Source organism: Oncorhynchus tshawytscha, linkage group LG30 (assembly GCF_018296145.1).
Source record: "Oncorhynchus tshawytscha isolate Ot180627B linkage group LG30, Otsh_v2.0, whole genome shotgun sequence".
Lineage (NCBI taxonomy): Eukaryota > Metazoa > Chordata > Actinopteri > Salmoniformes > Salmonidae > Oncorhynchus > Oncorhynchus tshawytscha.
The window spans coordinates 15,772,569-15,796,920 of NC_056458.1; the positions used below are offsets into that span (position 1 = coordinate 15,772,569).

Consider the following 24,352-nt stretch of genomic DNA (forward strand, 5'->3'; position numbering starts at 1 on the left):
AGCGCCCCCTATATCGAAGAAGTTGAAGTGTTTGAGCCAATCAGTTATCCCGTGACAAGGTAGGGGGGTATACAGAAGATCCATATAAATCCATATTATGGCAGGAACAGCTCAAATAAGCAAAGAGAAATGACAGTGCCAAAATAGTCATCATAAAATCTATTTGTTTAACACTTTTTTGGTTACTACATGCTTCCATATGTGTTATTTCATAGTTCTACAATGTAGAAAATAGAAAAAAGAAAGAAAACCCTTGAATGAGTAGGTGTTCTAAAACTTTTGACCAGTAGTGTATAATCCATAGAAGGGCTTCAGAACCTCTCACCCTGGAAATTATAGTGTTAAACTCATGGATACCCTAGCAATGGCTGCCAGTCCTGACTTGAATGGGAATTATATTTCTATGGTTGGTTGCGGCTGTCTGTTTGCCTTTTGCCATTAAAAAATAGAATCGCAGGAAAAACTTCGTTTGGAAAGCAAATGCCTACCACTGAAAAGAGAAGACTAATCTGTCTGTAAAACCAATATAAAAAAGTTTTCTTATAAAAAAAACAACGCCACGGGGCCTATGATTTCTTAATCCGGCCCTGGCCATGTTTCAGGGGTGTACTGTGTGTGGAAGATCAGGGCTATAGTCATGGTTTGGTACAGATGTAGGATCTTCATTTGAGCCAGTCTGCTACAGCAGGAAAATTATCCTTCAGCAACAGGAAATGTTAATTATTAGTCTATGCGGATTATACTTAATGGACATTTTTGTAGGGGTTGATACATTTTTCATAAGGGAAAATAAAGTCTGAAATGGAAATGACAAACTTCAGAAGCCTTTTAAAACCTCAAATACACTTCAAGTTTTACATTTCCTGCATTGTCCTGCAAAAGGTTGATCAAATTAAGATCCTACATCTGTAACTCTCTCTTCAGTGTTTAGGGAGTGTGTGACGGATAGAGCAGAGGGACAGAAGACGACTGGGACTGCCAGCCACATTCCCTCATCTGTGGCCTCCGAAACAGGCTGTTGTTACCGTGGTGACTATTTTGGCATCCACAGCAACCAGGGTTGTCAGCCAATACTACCTCCTGTTCCTCTCACCCGTCAGGGGTTGGGAAAATATATATAGTCTATTATAAAGGGTGTATGTTGACGGTATATGAGGATAAACATTGTTTGAGAGCAATGATACGGTATGGTGACACTGTATGATCCTTCTAACCCCACTATACTGTGTGAAATACGGTCTCTAAGTTGTAGGCTTCTGAGTAAACATCCTAGCCACAACCTTCTGTTCTGAGAAAGATACTTTTTTTCTGAGAAAGAGAAATGTGGTAGCCTAAACCATATTGAGCATAATCCTTTAATGTTTCACTAACTATAGATTGCAGTGGCATAACTATCTGTCTGATCTGGTAGAAGTTCACTAAACAAAGATTTACAAACCTACCACACTTGCGTAGCACACCTCCCCACAGCCCCCACAAGCTTTGGGGTCCCCCAAATGTACACGTCATAAACCACTATTTGGGGGGGTACAGGAAATTAGCTTTAAAACTGCAAAAAGTGTAATAAATCAGCATCATAGGAAAATGTGTAGAATAGCAGGACATTTGTTCAGGCAAACTTTACTTTTATAGTTGAAAATAATTGTTTTGTTGCATTATTTTAGCTTAAAATTACATTTAGGGGAATTTTATAAGGGAAAAGATTTGTTTATGACATTTTCTAAATATTTTCAATATTATTAATTTCCAAGTTGGCTCTATGGCCTTGTCCGGCGCAAAGGATCCCAATTTCAAACTCTCCAAAAAAGTGTTTAAAATTCTAAAAACTGTCCAAAAATTATATTAATTGAAAAATTATTGTATGTCGTTTCTTGAAATAGCCATCAGTGACTGTAAATAATATTTATTTCAAAACTTTGATTCCTAAAAGATGTGTCTGACGATTTGGTTACCATAAGGACCCCTTAGTCATGTCCTACGTGAATGTAATGTGGTGCAGCAAAACAACTAATGGTCTATAAAGTTCTCTACTAGATCTCTACTAGTTCTCTGATAGAAATAAACAAACAATATTGGATCTCTCTGTACTTTGCTCTGTTCATCTTTCCCTCAATCCTGACTAGTCTCCTAGTCCCTGCCACTGAAAAACATCCCCACAGCATGATGCTGCCACCACCATGCTTCACCGTACAGATGGTGCCAGGTTTCCTCCAGATGTGACGCTTGGCATTCAGGCAAAAGAGTTCAATCTTGGTTTCATCAGACCAGAGAATCTTGTTTGTCATGGTCTGAGCGTCCTTTAGGTGCCTTTTGGCAAACTCCAAGCTGGCAGTCATGAGCCTTTTACTGAGGAGTGGCTTGCATCTGGCCATTCTACCATAAAGGCCTGATAAGTGGAGTGCTGCAGAGATGGTTGTCCTTCTGGAAGGTTCTCCCATCTCCACAGAGGAACTCTGCAGCTATGTCAGAGTGACCATTGGTCACCTCCCTAACCAAGGCCCTTCTCCCCCGATTGCTCAGTTTGGCCGGGCGGCCAAAGAGCCTTGGTGGTTCCAAACATCTTCCATTTAAGAATGATGGAGGCCACTGTGTTCTTGGGGACCTTCAATGCTGCAGAAATTCTACGGACAATCCTTTTGACCTCAATGCTTAGTTTTCCTCACATGCACTGTCAACTGTGGGACCTTATATAGATGTGTGTGCCTTTCCAAGTCATGCCCAATTAATTGAATTTACCACAGGTGGACTCCAAGTTGTAGAAACATCTCAAGGATGATCAATGGAAACAGGATGCACCTAAGCTCAATTTTGAGTCTCATAGCAAAGGATCTGAATACTTATGTAAATAAGGTATTTCTGTTTTGAATTAATACATTTGCCCGGACTTTAACCCGATCGAACATCTCTTTTAGAGACTTGAAAATAGCTGCGCACCAACGCTCCCCATCCAACCTGACAGAGCTTGAGAGTATCTGCAGAGAACAATGGGAGAAACTCCCCAAATAGAGGTGTGCCAAGCTTGTAGCGTCATACCCAAGAAGACTCATGGCTGTAATTGCTGCCAAAGGTGCTTCAACAAAGTACTGAGTAAAGGGTCTGAATAGTGATGTAAATGTGATATTTTAATAATTTTGGGGGGTAGAAATTAGCAAAAATTTCAGAAAACCTACTTTTGCTTTGTCATAATGGGGTATTGTGTGTAGATTGATGAGCAAAAAAAAGCTATTTAATCAACTTTAGAATAAAGCTGTAACCTAACAAAATTTGGAAAACGTCAAGGGGTCTGAACACTTTCCGAAGGCACTGTATATATAAGTTTGGAGATTTGTATGACATATTTGAATAATATAATGTTAGAATTAAACAATCAAGGACTTCAAACACCTATATTTCTCTCTGGCCTTTGCTCGGAACTTACGGGGGCTCCGCAAAACTGTGCTATGCCACTGACCTACCTCTAAATTGCCATTACATTCTGACACGTGGAAGCACTGAAAGTATTGAGAAGGGTGGTGTTAGGGCCATGACTGGCTCATGGAAGTTGAAGCAGACAAATGATGATGGTGTTTAGACAACTGTTTCCAATATTTTACTAATTGGTGGATCATTAGGGGAAACAGTCAGCCTGAGTCACAGTACTCTGCTCAGTGAGCCAATCTAACTGCTCCCACAGGACCAAGCTCTCCACATCATAGCTGACAACAGGTGCGTTTCATCACTTGAGGCAGCGAAGGTAGTGACTGTCTATATGCCCAGTAAATCATGTGTCTCATGACCGTGACAAAGTTGCTACAGTAACATAGTGATAAATGCTGGCAACAAGTGTCTGTTGACCATATGTCATTTCCAATGGCAATGGGAAAGTGCCTCATGCTACATAAGAACACAGACCAAAATAACAAAAATAACAATGAATGCAATAAACACATAGTATAAACACATAGTACAGTGCCGTTTCGCTAAAAGATAAATGTTTTTAGGGAGGTGATCACTCACCAGCTTGTTTCTATACCCTACTTGCCTCCAATCACTCCAGTAAAATCCTTATGGCCATTTCAAAGACAACCAGAGTTCCTTTCCAGCTATTGTTTCCATTGCGGAGAAGATGGAACTGCAGGAGCATGCATTACTGAAGGAGCACCAAGCCAACACATTACATACCTCTTCCTTGCTTCGTCAACATGTCACGTCCTCTAATTGTGTCAGGTTTTTGAAGTGGTTCCTCTTTCTTCCTCTGGGGTCTCCTCCTTTCTTCACTTGTGGAAAGCATAGGCACTTCTTGTCAACATGTCTAAGTCAACAGGACTTCCAATAGACTGACTGTAGGCAGAGCAGGATGGGTGGAGGGGAAGAGGAGGGCCGAGAGAAAAAGAGGGCGGGGACGTGGAGAGCTTTCAGGGGTTAAAATGAGTGCTTAGCCTCTCTGTCATAATGAGAAGAACAAGCACCAAGAGAGTAAAGTCCGATCAGCAAGTCACATCAAGTGGGTGACAGACACTTCATCCCCCGTGTAGAGAATTGACTCTGGTTAGCTTCTGTCCTGTTAATTCAGTCACTAATGAACACTAACAGAGAAAAAATGTAGACACTCCCCAATGCAGCATTCAGTGCCTGTAAATCCAGATAATGAAGCCCATGAGAGCCAATGCAGTCTGTCATCTCATCTCGTCTTTCACCCTCATAGAGCTCTCTGACAGACTGTGGCAGACAGTCTCCACTTAGTAAACAGTATGTGACAGAGAGGACTTAGAAAGCCTGAGGGGGCTTGTGGTTTAGAGCAGTCTCAGCATCTGTTCAGGATTCAGACCAGTGAACAACGTCCAACGATCTGCTATCTGAGTTCCCCACGGTTTAATCACTACTCCACTGAAACTAAAGAACCTCTATATGGACAAGAGAACACATCCATCCAACAAACACTGAAGTTAGTGCCATTGTGTACCTGAGTTTACAGAGTTGCACTTAAGTACAGCAGCCTACTGTTACTTTATGGATTGAAACGGTTGTGAATGTAAACAAGTAGAGCACACAGGTTTCTGGAGAAAATAAACAATGCATTTGGGTAAATAGGTAAAATGCACTGTAGTGTAAAGCCTAGGGCGGAGCAACCACATCACCTGTTCCCTCCACAGACTGTAGAGATTAACCTGCAGGCAGACAGTCCACAGAGCATACGTCCCTTCAGACCTCCCACAGCACACAATGAATACAGGGAAACACCAATCACTATGCATACCTTTTGTTGTCTGCTTGCCAAAGGGCAGAAAATACTATATGACCAGGGCTGAGATAAAGTTCCACAATGTATTGTATATGTCGGCCTATGTATAAATAACAAGCAGATTCTTACGCATTGTTCATTTTCTTATTTATTATTTGTATAAAGCACTTCAGAGTAAACATATACACATGAGACCAAAATGCAATGGTACGGTAACTATGGAATATAACGAAGCTATCTGCAAGGCAGAAATAGTTTAGGCTATTTTTTTGGTAATGTTGAATACAAAAGAAAAGAGGAAACAAATGCGCATCAGAAGTTGGCATTAAAAGATACTGCACAACCAGGGAAACCGAACTGTCAAGTGAGCTCCCTTGGTTTCTTCCAGAGTAATAAGACATACAAATAGCACAATAGAAAAAAGCCAGACAGACACCCAGCTGCTCTCAGTTTACTAGCTATCTACCATAATCCCCCCAAAATAAAGTAAATACAGGAATACAGAGAATACCCTTCAGGTTTGGTCATTACTAAGGTTTGACCTTATGGCTTCCGTAGATATGCAGCTGTTGACAAGACTAGCTATTAAGATATGCATGCATTTCAATAAGGGAGAGGAGAAAGTTCAGGTGCAACACCTAAACCGCCACCATTTCAGTTTGTCCAAGTTAAATATTGTTATCCACTGTGTAAGGGATGATATGATTATGTATTATATAGTGTACACATCAAGGATATAATTGTAACATAATCAACCGGAGTAGAAATACTCAGAAACACAACCTGTTAACTGGAAAAATACATACATACTTATACCATACAGCATTCTGAAACATGAATTGAGATAGTGTTGCATATCGAAAAGTAACATAGGAAGTTGTCCTCTGTAACATGAGGCATAGTGTTCTTCAGTAACTTTATGTTATGGGCTTACCGCAAATAAGACTGCACAATATTTTGTAGTATACATACCTCCGTTCAAAACAAGGTTGAAATTTTAGGCTTTTGATTGCAGTTGTTAGTTTTTTTTCAATCACTTTGGTGCAATTTCCACAAGTATGTGATACATTTTCACAACGCTTAGTACAAAACAGATGATCAAAAAGGCAGTTTCTAAACTATGCACAAATTCAACTGACTAAGTACAACACACATTCACCTTTTCATAAAACTTAAATCAGTGTTTCATCTAGAAATAAATAAGTCTTACATTGCAATACGTTCAAATAAAGTAAATTCTTTTCACAATTCAACGCTCAAGTTACTTTTGATATGATTGTATTTTTTACTCTTACCTAATCTGGTCTCAATTGATAATCACTTAACCATTTGGTAAACCTGTAGAGTTTAAACTGGTTTGTCTACTACAGATTGAGAACTACGCCATGAAAATGTTTGTAATGTATGAACATAAAGTATGATATATAATGTATTATATACTGGGTGGTTCGAGCCCTGAATGTTGATTGGCTGACAGCCGTGGTATCAGTCCGCATACCACAAGTATGAAAAAACATGTATTGTTACTGCTCTAAAATACATTGGTAACCAGTTTATAATAGCAACAAGGCACCTCGGGGGGTTTGTGGTATTTGGCCAATATACCACGGCTAGGGGCTGTGTCCAGACACTCCGCGATGAGTTGTGCACAAGAACAGCCCTTAGCTGTGGTATACTGGCCATATACCACACCTGTTCATGCCTTATTGCTTAAATATATTATGATGGTGACCCTTTATTTTACTTCACAGTAAGTAAAAAAACAGATATACAAGACCAGATATGTACGGTTTGTAACAATTGAATCCCCTAAATAATTGTCTCGAGGGCCATATTGAGATGTGTTTTTTTTTTTTTTTTTTTTAATTCAGCGGAATGCCGCAGATTTCCCCCCCAGGACCTATTTTTTTGTCGAAAGCTATTTGCCAGCCATAAAAGGGTCCATTATTTCACCCAGGCCGTATGTTGCTCACCACTGCCCTGAACATGTACCCAGAATTACAGGGGTCTTTTTGATTGGGGAGAGGGGTTACACTGCTTTACTATAATTGCATTGGTCAATACAATACTAATTCATAATATGCCATTTATCTAGAGCAGGCACTTTTATCCAAAGTGGCAACAGTGAGTCAACACATTTTCCTGTGACCCCAGTAGGAATTGAACCAAAAGCTCTGCGGTGTTGCTAGTGCCATGCTCTTACTGAGCCACATAGGGCCAATAGAACACATAAGTACAATACAATATTAGAATACAGGTGGAAGGTGTATGATTGCCATCCCCATGAGTGTGCCACCCTCCTTCAGGCCATGAATGAGGCATGCAATGACATCAATCCAGATCAATGTCAGGCTTGGATTCACCATGTCAACAGGTTTTTCCCCCAGGTGCATGAACAATGAGGACATTTACTGTGTTGATGAGAACCTATGGTCAACTGTTTAAAACTGGCTTGATGCAAACTCGTGCCTGCTAAACATTATGTTTCTTTCATTAATTTAATTTGTTTAATTTGATTACAGTACACCTAGTGTAATTATATCTGAACAATAAATTTATATTTTGCATCAATGACTGAAAGAATGAACACACACGGGATAGAAATGTGATTTTCAGTAAATGTTGATGGGTAGTGTAAGTGTATTCCCTAATGTGAAAACAGTGTAATGTGCTGTAGCATACTACATTTAAAGGGCAATTTTGAAACATGTATCTTGCATGTTTGCTAATGGATTAACTGGTTATTAAAATAGCTAAATAACTAAGTTGAGAAGATATCATGATGCTGTGTTTAGAGTTTTGTACAAAAAGTTGTGAAAATGTACCACACACACGTGAAAAAAGCACAAAACCGATTGGGGGAAAAAAAAACTAAATGTCTATTGGTAACAATTTTCTTCCACATGTCTTTCTTCATTCCCGGGTTGCCCTTAATTAAGCAAAAGGCTTGTGGGTAGTTGTGTGGGAATGCCAAAGTGGCACAACCAGTCCGTTAAGCCCTCTTCATCCCCCGGCCCATCAAGCAGGCGAACACGGTCATCACCATCTTGGGCTTGACCTCCACCAGGTCGTCTGGGAGAGCGTAGACACGCGCGCCGATCTTCCTCGCCATGGAGACGGCATATCTAAGAAGGGAAATGGGTGGTTTAATTTAATATTGATCAGCACTTTCTTCTATGACTCGACATCTCGGACACATTCCTATTTGTTTAATATTCATTCTTATGACTTCTGAATATATATACTTCACAACCCCTCCATATTTCAAATGTTTAACAGATAGTATAGCAAAAAACAGGAAGAAATTGAAGCTTGAGTTCTTCTTACAGGTCAATATCAATGATCATCAGGACAGGTAGATCAGTGGAAGACTTACTTGGCGTTCTCCAGCTTGTCCTCGGCTGAGAGGCTACCAGTCTTGACCAGGTCGTAGCTGATGCTCCCAGGTTGGATGGCATCAATCAGGTCCACTACTGGTAAACTGGTGCTGATCTCCTTGTCCTGACAATCAAGGGCAGAGGACACAGTGTCAAATACCTGCTTCACAAATCAGCTCAAGTACAGTGTCAGAATTTGTGGCATGCCAGATTAGGTTTGCTGATTGGAGGATTCAATGTAGTGACTGCATTATCACTACAGAACTTAGTTGTATGACAAATGTTGTATGCATCTAACAAAGATACAAACAAATGTATTAAAAACAAACCTAAATATATTAATAAAGCTTTACAAACCTTGAAGCTTGAGATCTTGGTTGTTTTCCCTGCCTCTGACAAGGTTGTATTGACCCATTTAACAATGATGTCATCATTAGCTTTTTGTCCATCTCCTAAGTCCTCCAGTACATTCAGCGTATATCTAGGAGATGTCAAGAGTTAGCTCACATATTGGTCAGTTTCTTGGGCACTCGGCAGTGTGCAATGGTCAGCATGTAATCATTGAAGGCCAGTCAAAAGTAAACCAAAAACAATCCACTTATTCATCAAGTTCTGCTTAAGAATTAACAATCCACTGTTTAAATATTCCAGTGCAGGTTTACAAAACATTTGCCCCTATGCTGCCTTACCTCTTCTTTTACGACCCTGATTTACAGAGAAATAATCGTGTGAGAGCATGTCATAAATATTTCTGACAGTGACGCCACAGATACTAGCACTGCATCAGGACTAACTGGCAATTCTAGTTAGTCTACACGCACCACCCACTTCAACACCTGGCCCCGCCTAGCAGAACCATTGAGACAACGACTGGTTGGTATTTAAGCAACAATGCAAAGCTACATTGGAGCTGCATATTTTGGGTTTCAGGAAACAACAAATAAGATATTCTGACAAAATATATTTTGACTATGAAAACAAGACAATTGCCCCTTTGCGAAGTCCTGCCCAGATCTGTCAGATCACACCAAAGGATAGCAACTGTCGTTGAGTCTGAACACCTCGGACAAGCTCATGATTCAAACGCATGAAAGCCCAATGAGAGCTATGGCAAAACAGAGTTTATCAAAAAGTAGCTAAATAACAGTGCACAAGGGGAACTTGCTACTCTGATTTGTGAAATGCAGAGCCTGTTGAATTATATTTAGAATCTGAAATTAGACTTTTGTTACTTTGTTTGCTAGCTCAGCTGGTTAGCTAGTGCTTTCTCAATGACCACCAAACCTTGCTAAAGCTAGCTAGCCAGTTAACAAAACATTTTCTCAAAATGTATGTAAGCTAGCTAAGTTAGCTATATTATGAATACAACCATCATCGTCTGTCGATATCAAGATACCACTTGAGAGTACTAATTAGCTCCAAGTGGTTAGTAGTAACGTTGACTGCGTGCATTCAGAGCCATCCAGTGGCTAGCCACACTTCATCGTAACAGGTTCCCCTGAAGCAATTGTAATGACAGTCCACCACAACATACCCAATAGTATCCTAATTATCAAGGGATAGTCCGAGTTTAATTTGATTGTGTAGTAAAAACACAGTTTGGCCTCCCGAGTGGCGCAGTGATCAAGGCGCTGCATCGCAGTGCTAGCTGTGCCACTAGAGATTCTGGGTTCGAGTCCAGGCTCTGTCACAGCCGGCCACAACCTGGCAAGCGCACAATTGGCCCAGCGTCGTCCGGGTTAGGGGAGGGTTTGGCCGGCAGGGATGTCCTTGTCCCATCGCACACTAGCGACTCGTGTGGCAGGCCCGGGCGCAGTGCATGCTGACACTTGCGCCAGGTGCAGTGTTTCCTGCAACACATTGGAGCGGCTGACTTCCAGGTTAAGTGGGCATTGTGTCAAGAAGCAGCGCGGCTTGGTTGGGTTGTGTTTTCAGAGGACGCTCGGCTCTCGACCTACGCCTCTTCCGAGTCCGTACCGGAGTTGCAGCGACGAGACTAACTACCAATTGTGTACCACGCAATTGGGGAGAAAACAGGGCAAAAAGAATTTTGAGATTGTTGTGAGGGGCTTTCTCCAGAAGTTTGAATGGGGAATGGAGCTTCCTGGGAAAATGTTGTCTGAGTGGGGCGGTGGTCAGCGAAGAGTAAATTGGAGTCGAATTTCCTTTCAGCGCTTATCCCCTCTTTATTTACCTGTGCGCTCATATGTTTTTCCATAAACATCAAAGTAACAGCAACATATTTTGCAGTGGTGAAAACAGAAAATGTCTCCCTGGTTATGAAAGGTATGTTACATATTGCTCTAAGCATGTGCCAGGACTCACCTCCTCATCAGCTGCCACACCAGGGCTAGCGTCAGGGTGGCATTGCCATCGTTCAGGTCCTGCCCACCGATGCCAACGAGAGAGAACTTCGCCGTCGTCTTCCCCAGCTCCACCGCATAGTTGCAGTTCTCCAACTGAGCAGAGAAAGCATAGCAGTTGTCAAGAGAAACACACCTTTAGTCTCTCTCCAGAACTGGAGCTGTGTTCTTTTGATCTATGAGCTTCTGAATAGTTGAAGACAGAAACAGTAAATTCTGCCATTTGATCATCATTTAGCATTTTTTCAAAGTAAAAATTATAGGAGGAACATACATTTTATTTGAGAATATAGTTTACCTTTTTCATGTTGGTACCAATCTTGGGATATGGTGGTTTGTTGACTTTGTTGGTCCAGTCAACGGGCACTTTGATCTTTTCATAAAGTTGGAGTATGACCAAGGCGTCCGCTAGGTCTCTATAGAGGAAAGATAATCGTTATATAGGTTACCTGACCCTGTGTATGAATACCACTGGTAGGGAGAAGTAAGGTATTGGCATGTTCATTTTCAATGTAAATAATTACTTGCATTTGGTACATACCCATACAGATGATTGACATGTGGGTTTACACCCAGGGAATTCATCCAGTTCCGGAATGTTCTTTCTTCTCGTGTCTCACCTAAACAGAAAAGATGTTCGGGTGATTTTATGGTTTCAGGGAGTACAATGTACACTGGACAAAATCCACCCAGCAATCATAACCAACAGATGTCTAGCTCGGCACCCACCTTCCAGCAGCCCCCAGTCGATGTCCTCTCCCTCAGGCTTGGTGAGAGATGGGTACTTGTTGAAGAGATTGGCCACAAAGGCCAGGTTGAGTTTGGGGTTGCCGGCGACGACGTCAGCTGGGGTGACAAACTGTCGACAGCCCAGCCTGTCAGCCTGCTGAAGCATGTTCTCTGCCCTTTTCAGGTCATCCTTCTCCTGCAGGTCATAGACACACCACAGGTTCATACCAGGGACGTATTTTATTTATCCCTTCTGAATGTACGTATATTAACTGAAAACAATTGATTCTCTGTATATGAAATATGTTTATTCTCCGTTAAGGTGCTTACACTGAAGCCTGCCATGCTGATGTCTATGCGTGGTTGATCTTCCTCTGTGCCTTTGGGGGAGATTTGGTTGAGAAGGTGGAAATAGGCTCTGGAGTCCTGAAACAGAGACCGACATCTCGTTTGAACCTCAGCATTGGAAAGATATACAAGTACACTGGGATACAAGGTTGTGCAGGCCACATGGGAACAAGACGACACAGGACACAATGGATAGGTATGCAATGACCATGACGAACAATGGAAATATTAATACTGTACAATGATCTTGATAACACATGTATGAAGCTATTGTCAATTCTTATACATTATGGAAGTTGATCTATGAAGTACCTTTACAGGTTGAAAGGTCTGTCAGCTGAAGAAAAGATACAGTCAGTCAGAAATATCATAAAGCACAGGCATAAAAACCAAAGATATCATCAGAGCAAAGAATTGTTTGCTTTGAAAGAATAGAATTAAGAGTCCAGATTTGGTTGAAGCCTTGATTGTCTAATCAATTTTATTAAGCCATAGTTCCACTTCTTTCTGAGGAAAACATAAAACTATTTCACCTTCATTAAACATACAGATACAGTGAATACGAACCAAACATACATGGACCGTACATCCCTACCTTAATGTCGGAGCTGAAGTTATTGATCTTCTGCCAGCCAGCGTTCTCCAGGTGAAAGTTAGCCCAGCGCAACAGCAGCTCCTCTGGAGACAGCTTCATCAGGTCTTCCAGGGTCTCTCCATCTCTCAGCAGAGCAGCCAGGGCTGGGGGGTTTCACAGGACATTCGCTCAGCTACAGCACCTCAACACTCACTGACCAAAGAGTTCTTTAACCAGGAAAAGCCACTCCAACACTGAGGACAAACTGGCTGGACGTCATGTTGTTGTGATATAAAAGGAAAGAGACCTTTGCTCCTTGTAATGGGTAAATGTACCATGATGAGGAATAACACGACGGTTAGATACAGGTTCATGAGTCGCCAAGACAGTGATTGTGCTGTGAAAGTTCCTCACCTTCATTTCGGCTGAGCTCAATGTCAGCAAAAAGGCCGATCTTGATGATCTGCCACAGCAGGCCCAGTACCAGGTGGGGCTTCCCCTCCCTTAGGTCCAGAGCTCCGATGTTCACCACGTGGCAGCCAATAGCAGAGGCAGAGTTCAGAGCCAGGTTCAGATTCTCCTGCAGGATGAACAAACAAAAAACTTTGAAGTCCCTTGCAGGAAAGAGACAAAAACAAACAGGTCCTCCCACATTCATACATGAAACATAAATAGAGATGAAACTTTATCTATTGGCTAAATCGCTAACAAATCATTATTTCTTTCCCACAAATTGGTCTTTTGACCAATCACATGATATTTTTCAGCGCTGATCTGATTGGTCAAAAGACCAATTAGTGATAGAAATATCAGAATTGGGCTGTGTTTCTAGGCAGCCTTAGAATATGTATGTAACCAGTCTGGTTGAGTTAGTACAGACCTGTATTGTGAACGGTGTCAACTTCTTCTTGTTTATGGTCCTCTCGTCAATCGTGTCTGGCACCGACAGGTTGATCATTTTACTACAGGAGCACATACACAGCTGGTTTATGAGGGGTCCTAATGTTGGGAGACGCAGATATGCCCCATTTCAACCAACCAGGTGTAAGGAAAATTAGCTGTGTTAAGGGCTGTAAGGGCAGAATTACACAGAACATAGCGATTTATATAATTATGTCTCACCAGAGAACGATGCCGTCGCCCATGGCCTTGAAGAGGGAATCTGAGTTGGGGTCCATGGGCAGGGCGTGCTTGCAGTCAGGGTCATTCTCCAGCGCTGTGTTGAGCCAGTTAACAAACGCGTACCGCTCCTCCTCTGCACAGGGCAGCACAGGGAAACTCTCAGCCAACACAACCAGCACCACTTTATACACCTTCTCTCACTACATGGGAATAATGTTATGTTTCACATCCAAGGAAACCCAGTTATTGGTTTCGATTGACTAGGGCCCTTAGTGTAGAGTAGGTAATCAATCCACTATGAGATGAGACAGAGAGCATCTACCAAAACTCATGAGAAAGGTTCCCTTAAATTAGATCAAAAGGCCTATACACTGAGTAAACAAAACATTAGGAACACGTTCCTAATATTGAGTTGCACCCCCTCAGAACAGCCTCAATTCGTCAGGGCATGGACTCTACAAGGTGTTGAAAGCATTCCACAGGGAGGCTGACCCATGTTGACTCCAATGCTTCCCACAGTTGTGTCAAGTCAGCTGGATGTCCTTTGGGTGATATATACAGAAAACTATTGAGCACAAAAAACCCAGCAGTGTTGCAGTTCTTAAATATTTAGTCTTGGCCATTCACTCTATGAATGGCACACATACACAATCCTCATCTACACTGATTGAAGTGGATTTAACAAGTGACATCAATAGGGGATCATACCTTTAACCTGTATTCACCTGGTCAGTCTCATGAAGAGCATGTGTTCTTAATATTTTGTACACACTGTGTATATACACAGTACAGCATACTGTAATGCAATCCCCTCAAGATTAGTAGAAGGAGACTGAGCAGCTCACCAGAGAAGGAGTGTTGCGTGCCCTCACTGGACTGCGTAGATGTACCCCCAATGGCCAGGATCCCCTCCTTCCTGTTAATGGCCTTGCGGAAGCTTTTGGCAATGTCACTGCTCTTCAACTCCTGGAATATCTGCAGTAGAAGGGGCAAAGTGCATTTTAGCTTCAACGTCCAACCTCTTCAAGATCCTAATACATTTCTGCTTACATTATGCTCAGTTATTATCATAAGCATTATCACAAGATAAATCAGTGTAAGCCTGCAATGGTGTTGCAGGCTTAGCAACAAAAACACAGGTGTTTAGCAGGAAGCCAAGCGCCTCTGTGAACCAAACATTTTTATCCTCCTTTCTAATTCAACATGTTACAGGATACTGTACGAAGTCTACACCAGAATACAAACATAGGATCAAGTGGTGTTAGCCTACACCGCCCATGCACTGTAGATAGAGGTCCATGGAAAACACAATAGTAGGCATTTTTTTATTATTTAACTACGCAAGTCTGTAAATAAGAATTTGTTCTTAACTATGACAGTCTACACAGGCAAAACCCGGACGACGCTGGGCCAACTGTGCCCCGTCCTATGGGACTCCCAATCACGGCTGGTTGTGATACAGCCTGGATTCAGACCAGGGTGTCTGTAGTGATGCCTCTTGCACTGAGATGCAGTGCCTTAGACCGCTGCGCCACTTGGGAGCCCAAAATGTACCTTCATAAGTAATGATTGTCTGTTATTTCATTTACTAATTTATTTATTTTATTTACAATTATCTTAATCTCATACTGTACCCACCATATTTTAAATGAACCCCCCACAAAAAAGTTCCTCTCGTCAGTGAGCTATGAGAAATGGCCTAAAATAGAGAGATTAGTAATAATTATTTTATTTTTGGATCCCATTGGTCAAATTATTACTCTAAATAGAGACTGGCACAGGCCAATAAATTACTGTTCTCTCATCATGGGTGAAACAAAATACAGGAACTCACCATCTGACCTCATTTCCTCATTCCTGTGTGTGCTTTAGTGGACACTCAATTGACACGTTAAAGAGATCGTTCACAAGAATTTCAAAGGAGAACTTGATTTCACAAAGGAGCAAAAGATGGTCCCCTTAGTCAGACAGGGATAGGCAGAACTCCCAACAACAAATCCCTCATTAACCGGAACAAACTCGCCAAACCTGACTCGCTGACACCAACTCCCTGAGGATGACTGGCCAAACCTGACTAGCTGAAACCCGACTCCCTTAGGATGACTAACACACAACTGTCAAACATGACTCACCGACAGAAACTCATCAAAGCTGATCTTGTTGTCCTTGTTGCGATCCAGCTTCTGAATGATCTCCCTGACTTTGTAGCCAGGCAGGGGAAGGTTGGCCTCCTTGAACAGTTCATGGAGCTCATAGTCACAGATGGATCCATTGCCATCGAGGTCTACAAAAGCACAGACAGACTGCAGTTTGAGCATATTTTCTAAATACGTTTCAGCTAACACACAATACTTTTTTGCTTGAATCCTTGGGCTGGTTCACAAACAATAGAAAAAAAGCAGGCAAGGGACGTGTAAGTGAAAGTCTATAACTAATAAGTCAGGGACAGTACAATGAAGCAGTTGTAGACTTGTAGCATATGTTTAATGTAACAAACATTTATTATGAAACAAGCCATACTGGTTGTACTAATGTAGCAAATCAAATCAATCAACTGTAAAATCACAGATGTAGCCAACTCACCAATTTTGCCAAACGCCTCTCGCAGCTCCTCCAGCTCGTCTTTGGAGATCTTTCCTGCCATGTTGATGGAAATGACTGAAGGCGGTCAGTCAAGAGAGGTGGGTCCTGTGCAGACAAACAGGTCGGTATATCAGAGAGAGACAGGGAACAGAAGTCCTGAACCGGTCAGATCATGAGCGGCAGAAGGGGAAATGACAGTAAGGGGATACCATTACATTACTTCCCTTACGAGCAACCCTCTGTAACAATATGACCCTCTATGACCTCTTAGCGGGTCTGGAGGAGAAGAGGACACCAGTATTAGTCCTGTCTACTGAGCATTTGAATCCTTGTTGCAGTGGGAGAGAACGGAAGATAGTGTCACTTTAGCATGACAGATGACTTATTCTGTGGCTCACTTGGCTGGAACCTGAGCTCACACAGAGACAGAGACACTAGAGCACTGCTGCCTCACTGACCACTTCACATCAGCACGTGTCTAATTGGATTATTAGGTTACTACAGTATGTTCATATAAATGATAGATAACCCCACTTGAAGGATGTCACTATTGGTAGGCCTATATATAGTCAGATTAAGTGCAGTTAGTAGGGAGGGGGGTGTGAAAGGAATAGCGGTGAGAGGTCACAACTCAGGAATGAGTCAGCCGTAAGTATTTTGGCAATAGTCACCCTTCACATTGAAATATTTGTCTCACTATTCAAGGGCACCAACAAATACCAACCAGAGATAACAGAATACAATCCATTCCACACGCTTTCATGTTTCCTTCACCAACGTTTGCTGATTTATAGGCCCTAGTGATCTCCATTCTTCTCATGGATAAGTACTTCGTTGAGGCACCGCCACCCCTCCCATGTTGAAGGGGTATAGAAATGCAGTAAACAGGTCTGTCTATAAAAATAGGCTACATCAGCTGCATACATGTACATTTTTGTCATTTAGCAGACACTCCTATCCAGAGTGACTTACAGCATCAATTAGGTTTATGTGCCTTGCTCAAGGGCACAGACAGGATTTCCACCTTGTAGGCTTGGGGATTTGACCCAGTGATCTTTCAGTTACTGGCCTAACTCTCTTAACCTCTAGGCAACCTGCCGCCCTGTACTGTTCCCACTCTGCACCATCCAAAGCTAAACCGGAATAAGCACATTCTCCTTCCATAAAGAGTTCACCCATGAAGGCTTGCACTGACAAAATACTCACAAGTATGAATGCAATTACAATGTTCTTTTTTAACAAATTACTCCTCCCTGAAGACATAGGCTTGGGAATCTGGATTCCTCACAATCATGCTTTCAGAACATAATTAATAGGCTTGGGTAGTATACCGTTTATACTTTGGGAAAAGCCACAGGATGGCTCTTCAATACCCCAGAGTGCTGAAGCGTGTAAAAATTGTATGTCCTCGGTTGCAACACTCACTACCTAGTTCCAAACAACCTCTGAAACACCGTCAGCACAATAACTGTTCGATGGGAGCTTCATGAAATGGGTTTCCGTGGCCGAGCAGCCGCACACAAGGCTAAGATCACCATGTGCAATGCCAAGCATTGGCTGAAGTGGTGTAAAGCTTGTCGCCATTGGACTCCGGAGCAGTGGAAAGAGTTCTCTGGAGTGATGAATCATTCTTCCCCATCAGGCAGTCCAATGGACAAATCTGGGTTTGGCGGATGCCAAGAGAACGCTACCTGCCCCATGCATAGTGACAACTGTAAAGTTTTGTGGAGGAGGAATAAATGGTATGGGGCTTCAAAAAAAAAATCCTCTCTTCATGGTTTGACCTAGGCCCCTTAGTTCCAGTGAAGGGAAACACTACAGCATACAATGATATTCTAAACAATTCTGTGCTTCCAACTTAGGGGCAAAAGTTTGGGAAGACCCTTTCCTGTTTCAGCATGACCTATTTATAGTGCAGTGAAGTGCACAGAGCAAGGTCCATACAGAAATGGTTTGTCGAGATCGGTGTGAAAGAACATGACTGGCCAACACAGAGCCCTGACCTCAAACCCATTGGGATGAATTGGAACGCCGACTAAATCGCCCAACATCGGTGCCAGACCTCATTAATGCTCATGGCTGAATGGAAGCAAGTCCCTGCAGCAATGTTCCAACATCTAGAGGAAAGTCTTCCCAGAAGAGTGGAGGATGTCGTAGCAGTAAAGGGGGACCAACTCCATTAATGCCCATGAGTTTTGAATGAGATGTTCGACAAGCAGGTGTCCACAAACACTACATGACCAAAAGTATCAAGATCAAGCAGCAGAGACAATCACCTCCTGGATTAAGATCCCTGCTGCCGAATATTTGTTTTGTCTGTGCTGCAAGCTAAGTTTTGAGATACTTTCATAACTTCATAGGCTGGGCTGTCTGTCCTAGAGGTAAATGTTTGCATGTACTCGTTAGCATTTACCTAGCATGCGATATGAGAAGTCCTTAGTACTTGTTAGCATTCTGGTAAGTGTTGGTTTTTGGCCTTTTATTATAAAAAAATGAATAAATTACGCCCCTTGTGTGTACTACTGATAAAACTGTATATCCCGGGATGGCACAGGCACGGTATGGAGATCTGGATACAGCACAACCCTAACTAACATGTCGAATGGGCTATACAATACAGTGAGTCAGTGCATAACAAAATGTCCTTGCTAAATATAAGTCCTGGGGATGAAGAAATTATCTATGATAATAGATCAATTGATTAGATAGGCCTAAATCATGAGTCATGACCATAAATAAGATGGCAATATCAGTCAGTTCAGTTCCTCCAATGGGACCAATTTCTCCTAATCTGCATCTGGCATCACAGGCACACATTCAACAGGACGAACAAAGGACAAAAGACAAGACAGAATGTGTAATCACTGCCATGAATGAAGATCATTGATTGCCTTGACACTCACATAAACTAAGGGGGCAAAGAGGTGCTTTGGTTTCTGCTTATGACACTCCTTATCAAGCAGCTGGAAATGAAATTCAGTCAAAACCATACAAGGCAATCGTTTTCCCCCCAGAGAGTAGCAATTTCCTATGTGAGTCATGTAGGGGCATTTCCCCAATAATCAAACCATCTCATTCTGCAAGTTGAAATTCAAAATTACAGGGCGCAAAACTGCTAGAATAGTCCTACAACATTAGGGGGGTAAATTTAGCTTAGCCTGATCAAAAGTCACACATCCTCACACCCATACCTCTTGTTTATTTTGTATTGTTTAGCCATTGTAAGACTATACAACGAGAGAACACATACAACCCGAAGTAAACTTTTGTATTATCATTAGGAAAATTACCAACCATGTGAATAACTATTACTGTGTAACTGTATTTGAGCCTCGCCTGGATGTGAAATGAGGCCACTGGAGTCAGACCAGCCATAATAAGGGACTCCAAACATGACCTCATATGCCAACCCCTGTCACACCCCAGACAGAAAGAGAGAGGGAGAGAACGCGAACGAATGAGAGAGAGGGGGTGGGGGTTACATACACAGAGCAAAAATGGAGGCGGTAGAGTAGTAGTGTGCACACTGTAAAGTATAATCATTACTGGTATAGAAGAATAAGGACATTGTAATGTGAACCATCATGTCTAGACATGGGGATAAACGTTAAGAATAACATCTCTGTCAACACCTAAAAATAGCAGGCCTCAATGGCAGTTGACAGAACAAGCTGTTTTTGGACGGGTGACAAAGTTAAATACATTGGACGGATACAGGTAACAATGTTCTCTGAATAGAAGTACATTTGCATAATAGCATGATCACAGAATGTGATATGATTCAAATGCATTATTCAAATTGACAATGCTTTGCTTAGCAGCAAGTCAACGCAACAATTTACACATAATTATAACATCTTGACATATGGCTAGGCACTCAAGACTAGTACAAGACCAGAGGATTTAAAGAAAAGTTATTCTGCGACTAATACTAGCCCCACCTCCACGGCAATTAGACACTTTGCAGCAGCCGGCGACAGCTGTTAACTGCCACAACATAAAAAACATTTACAAGTTTGAACTGATCTTTCTGACAGTTGAGTCAGATCAGGGGAGGGTTCCCAGATGGTAGAGACAACAGGGTAGAGCCAAGACCACACCTTGCCAGTGCTTCACCCGCCCCGTCCGTGACATGGGAAATGTAAGGCACATAAATAGAATGGGCACCCCTCCCAAGTGTGGTCAAGTTCATGTGCACACACCCAGCGAGCTCCTACAGGAACATGAGGATTTTCTGCACCGTCAGCGTTCCACTTACATGTGATATCTTGAGCCTATTCTAAACTACATGTTCTTTATGACATTACAGCTCAACTTCCTGTCAGCTTGTGTGGGTACAAGATAAGCATAATTATGTTTACTGACAGGTGACTCACTGACAGATCCTAAAGATCAACAAACCACAATGTGACCTATTCCAACATGGTTAGAAAGAACAGCTTTCTGCCCGTGAAAAACAGCTGACACATTGCTGATGTGCCAATGCTAAAACCAAACTTTGGGCTTAAAGCTGCACTATGCAGAAATTGCTCCGCCATTTCCTTGTTGCAAAAATAAATTTCAGTTTATGTGACAAAACAAGCACGTATAGTGTAGATAATCATTGTACCATCTAAACCACTGTGAAATATATTTTTCATAACCAAACATATTGTATTTTCAGCTGTTTAAAGCTGGTAAACATAAAAAATAAAAAAAACTTAACAGGAAGCAGACATAGCCCTCACAGAACAGATATACCGCTTCTTAGACTTGCTTTCAATGTGAATGACCGATCTATAACTAACATTTCTATGTGAATTTGGAAGAGTAGCCCAAAAAGTTACTTATTGCAGCTTTAACCGGCCAAGGCAAAGCTATGTGATTACTCATTTTATGAATAAGGACAACAAAAATCAAACCATACTAAGACAGAAGAATGAGCCAGCTATAATGCATTCACTCACAGAGAAAGGAACTAGACTAGCCAGGAAAAGATCTTAACCAAAGATTATTTATATACACTACTATACTTCACCTCTTCCTCTCGGTCTTCACTGCACTATAAATAGGTCTAAACATGTCATGCCTTTACTCCACCACAAAATGCACACATTTGTACAACTGTATGCACAAAGTATTGTCTATAGGGGTTGTTACTAGCAAATGGATATAAAATATGCACTGTGGAATGACTGTCCTTGCATCCTTAGCTATGTCTAGGAATGTGAGTGACTTATTGCCCTGACTCCATCCCTCTGCTTTATACTAAAAGCGCTGAGGATGACTTGGGCTTAAACACAATCTCAAGATTGTGGCTTTAACACACACACACATGCATTGGGTGAAAACAATTTGTATGACCAGTGTGGCATTATCTCCCACAAAGTAAAAAAAAGTAGGCAACAGGTATCCTGCATGCATGGAAAGAATGTCATCAGACTGGTGACTGAATTCTTGAAGCAGCCAGTTATTTGGTCTACGCATAGCAAGCAGCAAGACATCACCATGGTTGAGAATGCTGCCTACATGGGAGAGAGGATATGTATGATTGCATTAAAGTCAGTAATGTAACAATGATGTCCTCGTTCTTTTACATTCCTAACCAGCATCAGTCAGCACTAATATTTAGGACATTTTTAAAATCCCCTATAATATTGAAACATTGCTTCAAAATAAATAGTATAGGTCATTGTGGAATATTTCTGAGGATAATAGTTATTTCGAATGTAATTCAAAACATTGCCAATAGAGTCTGGCTGGTATGTACTTATTTGGGTAGGCTACGAACAAAAAAAGTACGTTTTTGAGGGCGCAGTAGACTATGTGGCACGAGTCTACTCCCTGTTTGACTTTACGGCAGGCTACTAGGTTAGGTCGTACAAACATATCGGCACTTTAATAGACGCGGGATAGAAGAATACTCATCAATTATCCTGTCATGTTGGCAGAAAACAACCAACTGCAGCTGCCACTTTTCATGGCAGACGCAATTAACGTTAGCTAGCTAACGCTACTGATTGTTCTTCCAGGTGCAATGAGTGGGTGGTAAAATGGATGCAAAATGGTATTCCCCGTCGTCCTTTCCTTACATATATTTTTTAATATATTGCCATTTTAAAGATCTTAACGTAACCAATCACGTATTCACCCTAAAAAAAGCTATTTCCTCAAGTAAAGTTGGGACGATGAACGAATAACGTAGCTGGCTAGCTTGGGTTGCTAGCTAAATGGCTAACAGATGCGAACGTACTGCAAGCTAAAAATAAAAAGCAAACAGGCAAACTAATACTGTAATGGATGAACAATTCGAAGTTAACAAGTTTCAACAAACCATGATGTACTTTTTTGAATCTTAAGAATAACTTACTTTAGCTAACTAGATGCCCCCCAAATTCCACAAAACTTCCAGCTCGAGCCCAGAGACTTCCTCCCTCATCCAGCAAGGCACGGAAAAGTGAGCGGGTGGAATGTTATCCCCGCCCGCTGACGACCCATTAGGTGTTCAGAGTAGCCAGAACATTCCAACCCTACCGTTACACTTGTTTACACTGGGCTGCACTGGGGTCGGAACGCCATCATGGTTAGATTAAGAGAGCTGAGCCAGCATGAGATATTGTTCGGAAAACGTTCCTCAGTGCAGGGATGTGATATGCTACTGTACTCCAAATATTTACCTTTATCCAAACTGATACATTGAGAAGATTGAAATATTGCTTATTTTTCAAGAAAATAGTTGTTTTTGTCCTCATGCTAGCTAGTAGCAGCAACCGCAGCCATTTTGGAATGGTTACCAGCCAATTAGCTATTTTGTTGTTCAACACAACATGCTATTCAATAATAGAGTAATAATAGAGTCCCACAGTGAAGGTGTCATAATACCCATCAAACATAGAGGTCAAACAGGGAAATGAGTCCAGTCATTTTTACACACCATTCATTTTTCCCATAGGAAAAATGAAAATGTGTTTCGTATAGGCTTATCCTGTCATGATGTTTTGATAACCATGTAAATCTCTCTCAAGGACAAGGTGCCTTTTATCAATATATTCAGCTCTATTTATTCTCATATTCCAAAATGCTAATTAGCGTCAAAGAAGACATCCTGCAAGACTAAAAATCCATGCAAGCTCCTGCACATAATCTCTAACTTTAACCTTTGCTTAACAGGCATTGTGTCAATTTAAAACTTGCACAAGATAGTTCACAGAATTGTCCATTTAAAGACATTTAACCAATTTATGCATTACAACATTTAGTTAATCAAGTTAATCCAGAGATTTTTTTTAACCTTTGCCTCGATTCAGCAGTCTCGTCCAGATCACCATGGTATTTGTAGTTCTTTATGATAGCCACATTAGCAGCTAATTAGAATTTCATTTTTTCAGGGTAAATACAGCCGAATATATTGATAAATCACCTTGTCCTAGAGCGGTTATCAAAACTTCACACCAGGGTAATCCTTTCAGCAGAAAATGTGTCAGACAAAGCAAGAGCTGATGCTGGAGCATTTTATGGGGCTTTCAAGGCAACTGGGAACTCTGAAAAATACGAGGTCAAATCATGACGTCAGTGAACTTTAGGTCGAAAAGTTGGTGCTCTAGAAAGAGTCAGAGATTTCCGAGTTCCCAGTTGTTAACTCAGCATCAAATGGCAAAGGAAGGAAGACTTCATCAGCGTGTCACACACCACTTTGCAATGAGCTGGAGGCAGTACTAATTTTGAAAACATATAATTAATTGTTTGAAACCTGAACGTTTGAATACATATTATGAGGCATGTCTTACCTTGCTTCAAAGTAGCCTATTAGAACTCCTCTCTTTCTAAATTTCTAAATTATTTTAATCTCTGTCACATGAAACTGCTCTCATGTGCAGTGTCCTTTTGACAATGCTGTTTTCCTGCTAATTACATTATGGAACGAATATTCGGGCATAGCCTACTGCCTTATGTGCATTGCTGCGCTTATGTGAAAAAATGATAGTTTATCAACATTTAAAGCTAAACGTTCTGATCTGTTGCATCAGACTCATTGCTTTTTAAAAAATTTTTTTAT

At 41.5% G+C, this 24,352-nt stretch overlaps 1 protein-coding gene across 1 annotated transcript; it reads right to left on the reverse strand.

The window, feature by feature from the left end:
- Positions 1 to 5,351: 5,351 nt before the first annotated feature.
- Positions 5,352 to 22,817, reverse strand: LOC112250224 (plastin-3). The gene is made up of 16 exons (XM_042309044.1): positions 22,667 to 22,817; positions 16,318 to 16,422; positions 15,867 to 16,018; positions 14,580 to 14,709; positions 13,735 to 13,867; positions 13,493 to 13,574; positions 13,027 to 13,192; positions 12,634 to 12,776; positions 12,021 to 12,116; positions 11,691 to 11,886; positions 11,503 to 11,581; positions 11,260 to 11,377; positions 10,924 to 11,057; positions 8,956 to 9,079; positions 8,598 to 8,722; positions 5,352 to 8,346 (listed from the first exon to the last, which is right to left on the reverse strand). Exons 2-16 carry the CDS (start codon positions 16,376 to 16,378, stop codon positions 8,214 to 8,216), a joined length of 1,872 nt encoding a protein of 623 aa, XP_042164978.1. The 5' UTR covers positions 16,379 to 16,422; positions 22,667 to 22,817; the 3' UTR covers positions 5,352 to 8,213.
- Positions 22,818 to 24,352: the final 1,535 nt, after the last annotated feature.

Excerpts from the sequence above, each read along its gene's own strand:
- LOC112250224 (XM_042309044.1), bottom strand. The coding sequence starts at position 16,378 with ATGGCAGGAAAGATCTCCAAAGACGAGCTGGAGGAGCTGCGAGAGGCG. Across the intron at positions 13,575-13,734 it reads GGCGACGGCATCGTTCTCTG|TAAAATGATCAACCTGTCGG; the intron begins GTGAGACATAAT and ends GTGCTCCTGTAG. Across the intron at positions 12,117-12,633 it reads ACTTCAGCTCCGACATTAAG|GACTCCAGAGCCTATTTCCA; the intron begins GTAGGGATGTAC and ends TCTCTGTTTCAG.